Raw genomic sequence first — 9,984 nt, 5'->3', positions numbered from 1 at the left:
AAAAGAAAAACCAAAAACATAATTCTTAAGACTCCAAAGGTCATCATGGTGAAGAGACACAAAGAAAAAATCCAAACAAAAAACGATACTGTCACAAAAACCCCTCAGTTATACGAACAGAAATGCAGCCAGCAAAGGCACGCAAATCTTGTGGCAGACTCTCTGTTCAATGTTACTGCTTCTGACTACCTCTCTCACACTGCAGAAAGGTGAATCAGCTGCAGAGTACTACTATTTCTCCATTTCCCCCTTGCATCTCTCACCCACACATCAGTAAGTCTGGCCATAGTGCATCCCTACCTATCCTACTGCTGTTTTTTGATATGCAAAATGGAAATGGAAGTTGTGAGAAAGTGCAAAATAACAGCATGTTATCTCCTCTGCCCAGATGGTGACTGCATCGTTGCACTTCTGGAGCATTCCACCTCCAATATAATCCCAGAAGACAAAGCTTCTGCACACACCCACAGGGGCCCTTTCAGGCCTCATCTCTATCTGCTTCCTGTCCTTTAAAGCCTCTTTGATCCCTAGGAGCATTTGTGAGGTCCCACTGAAATCAGACTAAGGAGCAGGAAGCACTGATGTGAATTTAACTGCAAAGTGGCTGGCAATCGTCACATTAAATTGCTTCTTTTCATTGCTAACAAATGCTCCCAACTTGCAAATTACCAACAGTTACATGCTCTCTATTAAAAAAAAATGACCACCTAAAAAATTGTGTTAAGGCAGCCAAAAAAAATACAGCTTACCATTCTTACATATAAGCAAATTCTTCAAGGCCAAAAGAATATTAAGTGAAAAAGGGACGGAAGATAATCCTTCACACTGTAGCAATAATAATTCAAAGGATGGGTAAGCAAGGTCAGATTCCTCAGGGGAATATTTAACTTCGCCACTGCCTCACTCAGCACACGATCTGCGTAACGCAACAGAAGAGTGGCAGCAGGGCAGTGCAACACCAACTGCTATGCTGTGTGTCATCACGACCCTATAAAGAAGCAAGATTCAGCAGCACAGCAGAGTCACACTGTGCTGGATAGCTACTGCAAGAACCACCTGCTTACAGATAACAGAACACCGTCAGAATACCTTCCAACGCGTCATGTGGCAGCACGGAGCAGGCAGAGGAAGGCCAGCACGGAGCCCTGCTGTGCAGTACTGCGGGCAGGACAGCTCCCGGCTGCACACAGCATCTCCTCTCCATCCCCTCTAACACTGCTGCAATATAACAAGACAACACCAATGACTTACTTACCTTTATTCTAATTAAGGAATCATATTAGCATAAAGGCTTAAAAAGGAAACTTACTGATTTTTGTGTTTTTAAAGAAGTGTCTGTAAGGTTTGAACAGATCCTCCAAAAGGCAACCAATGGAAAGGGTAGAAAAGTATGATGAGTTCAGCTGACGGAAAGACAACAGCTGTAATTCTCTTTACTTCACATGTACTCTTTTACTGTAGTAGAAGCCCTTGTCAACTCTGATTATAGAAAGCAAGAAACAAAACAACAAAACCCAGCTCCTAAGTAGTTAAGTAATTCTATATGGCATCCCAGTACACACCTCCTCATTCTCATTAACCAGAGGTAGCCCACAGCCCATCCCCAGGCAGAAGCCACTGGCCTACACTAATTACACTGGCAGAATGCAGTGCTATACACACAGCCACAACACCAAATGCTCCCATGCTAAGTTTAAGAATGGCTGTGGCACTGAGCTGGAATTATCTGAATTGCTGCAACACGGTGCTTCACGCAAGTTGATTTATGCTATGAGGTTGAGCTTTGTGTTACAGACTGCAGAGAAGTAACGTTCACTTCTCATCTGTTTCTTTCTCCTTAGCAAAAAGCTATTTTATGAAGATAAGAGCAATTACAACAGCAATTCTGGCTCAGCCTGTGGGCCCCTATAATCTACTGTTCTGCTTCCAGCAGTGGCTCTAAAGAGACTATTATGGAAAGCAAAAGTGATATTTTGACAGGTCTCTGAAATCATTGGTTTAACGTGAAGCAAAAGCCAGAAGAGTCACCACAATGTTGGTCATTTTTGGGAGCAAAAAGCATTTCATTATTTCTCTACGAATGCTCAGCATGCTCACATCTGGCGTGGTGTGCCATTCTCATCTCTGCACCTCAGCTAGGACTGAGCTACAGAAAGGACCAGAGAAGGATAACTAATGTATTTACAGGGCTGAAGCAGTGGAATTGCAAGAAGCCAGCCCAGACAGCTGGAAGACTTCAAATTGGAGAGGAAAAGCCTGAGTGTCTCCAGAAATCACAAGTGCAGCAGAGGGTTTAACTGCAGAACAACACTGCACAATACTCCAACAAAAGGATGTTGAATGAAACTAGGAGGAAAATCATTTAGAACTGTTCAGAGAAAAAGTGCTCCCCTAAATGGTGGCTAGTTCTCATTAAAGGGTAGAATCAGTACTGTATTCATACAACAGTGTAGAGAAATTTGTTGTCAAACAGCTCCATAAAACTATTCTAGAAGGGGCCAGGCAGAGAGATAGCCTCTAGCATCTGTAATTCAGGAACTGCACACTGGGGAAGCATCAGGGAAACATTATGGGCAATAGGTCAGCCTTGCATCCTTTAGGGACTTCCCTAAGCACTAGGTCACCAGGAGACAAAGCACTCTGCAAAACAGACACACCTCATGTTCCCTAAATGCCCCCTATGCTCTCTGTCTCCATCAATTTTCTTGGCTTTTTCTTTTTTCCTTTTTCTTTCTATCTAGTCAACATCCTTGGCATTCTCATTGAGTCTCCTCCAGGTGTTCACAACCACAGTATTCTCTAAGAATTTCACAGCTCTTCTGCAACTATTTGAACAATCTCTGCTTTGCCTTAGCTTCTACCAACTTCATTTGCTAGGGCCTATTTCCTGGGCTGGATGAGACAGTGACACTCCACCCCTACAAACCTTTGCATGCCACTAATGATAGTAGCTGTTAAAAATTAGGCTAAAGTACCCACTGTAGTCCAACCATAGTTCTTCACCTGGGAGAACTTCCACGAAGCTGGGGTCATTGCTCCTGTTCTTCTGCGACCTTCCTCAGCCTCACTGCATTCTTTGGGACAGCCCAGAACTTCACACAACACACCAGCTATCAGTGCATGACAGCATTACAGACCACCACCATAATGGCTGGTCTATTATTTTCTTAATTATTTTAGGTGTCTAATTTTCCTTTTTGCTATCCTACTGTTTTGTCAGGCTTTCAGCTGATATTTCAATACACAAATACAAGAAAACAAGCTGACCACCAGCATTAATGCAACAAATGAGAACGGATAGTGATAGGACAAGGGGGAATGGTGTTAAACTGAGACAGAGGAGGTTTAGGTTAGATCTTAGGAGGAAGTTTTTCACCCAGAGGGTGGTGAGGCACTGGAACAGGTTGCCCAAGAAGGCTGTGGATGCCCCATCCCTGGGAGGCATTCAAGGCCAGGCTGGATGTGGCTCTGGGCAGCCTGGTCTGCTGGTTGGTGACCTGCACACAGCAGGGGGTTGGAACTGGATGAGCATTGTGGGCCTTTTCAACTAAGGCCATTCTATGAATATTATTCTACCCAGTATATAATTATCACTTTCCATTTCCTCCACCATTTTATGTCCCAGTGCAGCTCAAATGTAATCGACTTCTTCACAATTCTTGATTCTGGTTTGGCTTCAGCTTTAAGTCAACCTGTTGATACTGTTCTGTATTTCCATCTTACTGGTAGCCATCTAATTCTACCACCACTCAGCAACAATGCAACCCCACTATCAGCACTTCTCTTCAAGTTAAGTCTCAGAAGCCCTCAACCCTCTTGATTTCTCCAACTCCTTTAATATCCTAGCTTCCAGTTTTCAATTAGGAAATAAACTCTATTAAAGAGTTAACAACTAGTTATGTACTGTACTAAACTTCCTTATTTGCTCCATTTTTTCTTCTTACAGGAAGATTTTCAAAGGCCTTCAGAGCTTACCAGGATCATCTCTAAAACAAACTTTGCTCCTGTTGCTGTGCATTTAGCATAACTGGAAGCCCTAGTCACATCCAAATCAGCAGTTGAAATGCAAGTCCACACAGTTCTTTCAACCACAGCAAATTTAAGGGTAACAATCTCTATTTCCTTCTTGCAGTAAAAAGCTTGTCAAGTCTGGTTCATATCCCTTCCATGGAAGCATTATATAAAGCATTGGCTTGATATTGATTTAATTGCTGTTGTTAGATAATCTTATACTGTTGGGAAGATCATTCAAAAGACAAAAACATATGATTAATCCACCTGGTCCATCTACCAGCAAGGACTCCAGAACACATTAAAAATACAAGAAATCCATTAGCAGAAATCACACAGGGAAATATTTGGATAGGCTGTTTGAAAGCGAGACATGCCTAATGTTCTGTAAGCCCATCAGTTTTATCTTCCATTACACAGAATAGCAAACAAGGAAACTCCTTAAGTACAGGCAGCAGCAGGAAGGGAACAGACTGAAGTGAACTTGTAAGTCTTGTATAAACCACATCATAGAGAATGAGAGAGAAAACGTGGTTAAAGCCTCATCAGGAAACTTCTCCAAAGAAAGGTTAGACAATATCAAGAGAATTTTATGTTGTTTTTATTTTTTTGAGTGAAGGTGATTATGTATAAAACCAAGACAGATTCGGGGGGATAATGGTAGCAGCACTAAGGTACCACTGTAACACAGAAAGTGCAAGTATAAAAGCTTCTCTGCCTGGATATAGAACAGAAACACGTTAATTAAACTGTCTAGAAGACAATAGATTTCCTCGTAGCTAAAGAAAGCAGTGCTAACAAATTAGCAATTTCCATTACTTTCACCGTCTCATTGTTTCACATCTTCTCCACACCAAAGTAAGAAAAGGCCAAGTTCTACAAAGCCACCGAAGTCTTCAGAACTCCAGCCTTTGCTCAGCACACCATTTTCCTGGCATTCAGTTAGCTGACAGACCATTCAAAATATACATTCTTGGACCAAATATTTCAAGAAACATACTAACCCATCCAGTCTATTTCACTCAGTTTATACTAAAAAAGCAAATTTTGTAGTCACAGAATATTTTACTACATATTACAATGTATGTTTTGCAAGTAGTGTTTGTTTCTATATTTAACAATACAGATGTTTTTCATTTTTTACTTCTAATGTAAGTATCTTCTTAGCTCATGTTACAAACCATCTGTCAATTAAAGGCCAAAATCATATATGCTGATAAAAAACAAAAACACACAGCCTTACCTCCATTGCTAATGCTGCTGTCTGCTGGTCATAGTGATTCAGAAGGTTAGGCATGAAGGTGGTGTTGTAAGGCAGATCCTGGCACATCCGCAGGATGATGGGCTCACAAGAAAATAAACTGTGCCCTCTTGTGCAGCCCACCAAAACATCCAAAAGCCAAAAGCAGCAGAACATCCAGCTAACAGCCATCCTTCCACGCCGTGAATGGGGCCAGCTCCTGAGCCCAGCCAGAAAGATCTTTCAACTCTTCTCCTGCCTCCTGATTTTGCTTCAGCGGCAGTTATTTGCAGTCTTGGTTCAGGTTCTTCAAAACTGGGAAACTCTCAGTGCACAGCATTGTTAGCTCAGTCCTGAAGATGATGCATTTGAGACAGACGTATGAGGCATCTTGCTTTACCACCATGCATTAGGTTAAGGTATTCAGATGTTTAACCGCATTCCCACACAATTGACTCCATCCTGATAGAACAGCAGCCAGGTTACATTCTTCCTCTGTCAGGTAGCTTAAGACAAAAAAAAAACAAAAAAACACAACAAATAGAATATATTAAAAAAGTTCTCTCATTGATTACAGCTTTAGTTTCAAAAACACCATCAGAAAAATTGCTTAAAAATTCTTGTGTGCAAGACTAAAAATGGTCAGGGGACCCTCTGACCTTCTGGCGGGGAAAAAAAAAAAGGAGGTATGGTGCAAAACTCCACTTGAAAATGATGGTGAAAAGGCAGAAATCTATTTACTAGGAATAAAATATTTTCAGAGAAACCCTGCACTGTAACTTACAACCACGTGAGACTACAACCACTGACCACACTGAAACCAAGCTTCTCATGACTCAAACTCCACCAGCACGTTCTCAGTGATAGCATCTTTACTTGCACGGCCACATAGCTTCTGCTGAATAACAAAACAAAAACAAAACAGTCACTGCCACCAATACACAAGTCCCAACCTGCACTACTGAAGACTTTTGCTCTGCCCTACGAGCTGCACTCATGGCTTTGCTAGCTGTGCTCACACCTGTAGTTATAGCCCAGCTGTTGCCAACTTTCATCATCTCTAACCCATTTGAGACACACATTTCTTATCTTGCACTCCAGAAACCATCATAACCACCATATATCAGCCACAAGACAGCATTCTTTGCCCATCTCTTTCTCCACATACTGCAAAAGATGGAAATGCACAGGTAGCTAAATAGTGCTGTGTTGCCAGCTCCACTCTGCCTACAGAGCCAAATCAAACAGCAGTCATTCCCAGGGCTGGGTCCACTCCTCAGAGCACTAAGGGGATTCAGCATATTGCATCCATCTGCTGCAGGAAAACTCTGGAACTAGAGGCTAAAGCTTGAGAAAAGCTGACAGAGCCATGAGTCTTTTTTCTTAGAGCAATTTTGTAATTGCTTAGAGCAATGGATTTGTAATATCCAGTCTCTAGCCAAGTGCTTTTAAAAGAATTATGGTTTGTAATGTAAGGTAATAGAAATCTAGAAATATTGCTTGAATCAGGAAACCCAAAGTGCTCCATCAGCGTTCCCAGGTGGAGGCATCACTAATCAGAGCAGGATTATTAATCTCAAGATTGAAAGCTTTTTCTCAGATGTTTGGGACCTAAATTCTACAAGCCCAAAAGGGAAAAAGGTTTTCCTTTCCCTTCAATGCAAACTTAGCGAGAGATATGAAAGAGTTCACTGTCAGCCTTCTGCTAGTATCAGCTGGTCAAAAAAAGTTACAGAGATGTATACATGTTTACATGGGCCCATCTTATGGTCAGAAAAATTAAACACCGTATTCCTCTAAACCCTCACAAACCTTGAGGGTTGGGCTAGATCATCTTGAGAGACTCCTTCCAACCTCAACTATTCCACGCTTCCCTTTAAGATCATGTGAGGCAACGGCTTTGGTTGCAGCTGTTCAAGACATGTTGGAAAAACAAACAGGCAAATAGTAAAAAGACCAAAGTGTTAAACACAACCACGTTACATTCAGTTCATTGACAACTTTCTCCCACAGGCTGCCCACTCTTTCACAACTACTGACAGGAAATCCATGTTTGAAGCCACACTTTAGAACCTAAAGAGAAGTACATAAAGAGTAAAATTGTTCCAAACTACAGAAAAGGAAACATGACCAATAAAAAAAAAGCTGGAAAGTGAACTACCTGAACACTAAGATAAGCAGTAGAATCAGCCAACACAGCTCAGATGAAAGTCTCTTCTTTCATACTGAAGCAAGCAAGCACTGATTAGAAGAGCCAACACACTGAATTTAAAAGATCAAAATTCACCAAAACATTTAAGATGTGCTGTATCTAACCACACCTCATTTCCATCCAACTCCAAGCTCAAATGGCCATGAAAAGCTTTGTCCCCCTAACCTTCAAGAAATGTATTTTTCAAAGACTTCAGGCACCAACTCAAGAAGACTCCATCTAACAACTTCATCAGAGTGAACTCACAGTAAGGATTGGCTATTGCTTTTCTAGTGGGGATCCTATAACTCAGATGCCATTCCAGCAGCAATCAGAAGACAACACCTCCTAAGAGAGGTACCATACAGTACCATAAAGAAAATGTTTACTAGAGCCAGAAAAGAATGTCAGATTACAGAGCCTGGTCAGCTCATGCCCCTTCATGGAAAAGAAATAAGTGAAATTAAGAAAAAAGACAACCATGCTATTGCAACAGGAGGTGAAAATTTCACAGACAAGCATATAAATGACCTATTAATTGGTGCAGACAGATGAATGCCGTAACAAGCAATCTTAAGTGTCAAGATAGTTTCTTACCACAGATCCAGTTCTGTATGTTCTTTGTTAAGCCTCTGCATATGGAATCCTGTGGTTATTTTTACATGTACATAAAAACAAAACAAAATACTTTTGGTGACACCGGGATTAAAGAGGAGGGGGGTAGGTAGGCAGGCAGGCATCCCCTAAGGGGCTGCAAAAGAAACTGTGGGCAAAAGGGGAAGGAAATAGCCCGTTTGTTAGTGTGGTTGCACATTTATACATTATTTATAATCATGCAAACCCATCTAATTCCTGCTGTAAAAGATACATTAAGACATGCAGAGAAGATAATGATAGAGAGTGAAAAGTCACGATGTGAAAGGATTGAATACCACATAAATTTTTTTCTCCCCGAAAATAAATTTCAAAGTTAATAAAGGGGGCAGTAAGGGAAAGTAATGAGGGGAAAAAACAAAAAAAACAAAAACAAAAAACCAGCAGATCTTAGAAGGGCACTCTATAGGTGAACACTTTAATGGTTAAATCTGCTGGAGATGTGAGACCATACAGCAAACCAGATTTTCCCTGCACAACTGGGAGGACGAGGAGAAAATGTCACCCTAGCCATTCCCCAGCCAGTTCTGACCACGAAAACAGAAAAGCAACCTGCATGTTGCACACAAGCACTGGCAGCTTCCCCAACCCATTCCCACCCACATGAAGGCACAAAAGCAGCATACATTATTCTCGTCACTCCATTTTAATTAGTCAGCGGGAAGGAAACTCCAGTGCTGAACTCCCCTGTTCCATTTGGGTTAGGGATTAAGGGAGAACCACAGCATAACCCCCACATCCTCTACACCAATGAGGAGGCCATAGGGGAAGAAGGGCACACATGTTGACACTCCTCGCCATGGTTTCTCTGCACTGAGGCCAAGTCCCTGCAATCTGCTCCCAGAAGAAATCCTTTCTGCCCTCAACCATGGGGTTTGAACATTCATTAAATCATTCAAGTTGGAAAAGATCTCTAAGGTCACCCAGTTCAAACTCAGCCCATCCCACCATGCCCACATCCCTCAGAGCCACATCTCTGCAATTCTGGAACACCTCCAGGTTTGGTGACCCCACCACCTCCCTGGGCAGCTGTGCCACTGCAGCAACACTCTTTCTGAGGAGAAATTTTTCCTCATATCCACTCTGAACCTCCCCTGGCACAACCTGAGGCCATCACCTCTCATCCTATCACTGATTACCTGGGAACAGAGACCGACCCCCACACACAATTTTGAGTAGACCTGTGGGGAGCCAAGGGCCAGACCTGATGATCCTCAGGGTTCCCTTCTACTTGTGGATATTACACTAATATGGGAAATGGTCTCAAACTAAAAGAGGGGAGATTTAGATGGGATGTAAGGAAGATGTTTTTTACAACAAGGATGTTGAAGCAGTGGAACAAGCTGCACAGAGGCAGTGGTGCCCCATTCTTGGAGATACTCAAGGTCAGGCTGGACGGGCTGCGAGCACTGACGGAGCTGCGGGTGTCCCTGCTCAGTGCAGGGAATGGGACCAGATGGCCTTGAAGAGTCCCTTCCAACTCAATCCATCCTACGGTTCTATCCTTCTGGTGCCTCCCAACCTGGGCTGATCTCTGCTCGGGGTGCTGACGGATCCCGAGGGACAGCTCCGCACCTCCCACCGCGGGAGCTCACGCCGAGCTCAGGGAATCGGATGTGGAGCGAGCAGCCATCCCCAACGCAGCGCTGAGGGAACGAGGAGCCGCCACCCCCCGCCCGCACGGCACGAAGCAAAGGGGAGGCGAGCAGGTGGGAGCAGCCCCTCCCGCCCCCCCGGGGGACGCGCAGCGCCAGCGCAGCCCCTCAGCTCGTTCCTCCGCCCGAAGAACGCCTCATGGCCGCCCCCTCTACCGGGCGTCCCCGCTCTTTGCGAGCTCTGTAAGGGCAGAAAGCGCGACATCCTTGAGGGAAAACCCCGACCGCTCCGC

The 9,984-nt window shown here is 43.3% G+C and overlaps 1 protein-coding gene across 1 annotated transcript in view; it reads right to left on the bottom strand.

Moving 5' to 3' along the window:
• The window catches only part of FZD3 (frizzled class receptor 3), a 46,208-nt gene extending 40,428 nt beyond the window's left edge, over positions 1-5,780 (bottom strand). The window contains 1 exon segment of the mRNA XM_003204586.4: positions 5,255-5,780. Within this exon segment, the coding sequence (XP_003204634.1) occupies positions 5,255-5,443 (189 nt within the window). The 5' untranslated portion in view covers positions 5,444-5,780.
• Positions 5,781-9,984: the final 4,204 nt, after the last annotated feature.

The sequence above is a fragment of the Meleagris gallopavo genome, chromosome 2 (assembly GCF_000146605.3).
Source record: "Meleagris gallopavo isolate NT-WF06-2002-E0010 breed Aviagen turkey brand Nicholas breeding stock chromosome 2, Turkey_5.1, whole genome shotgun sequence".
In the NCBI taxonomy this organism is placed as follows: domain Eukaryota; kingdom Metazoa; phylum Chordata; class Aves; order Galliformes; family Phasianidae; genus Meleagris; species Meleagris gallopavo.
This window is presented reverse-complemented; position numbering and strand designations above follow the sequence as displayed.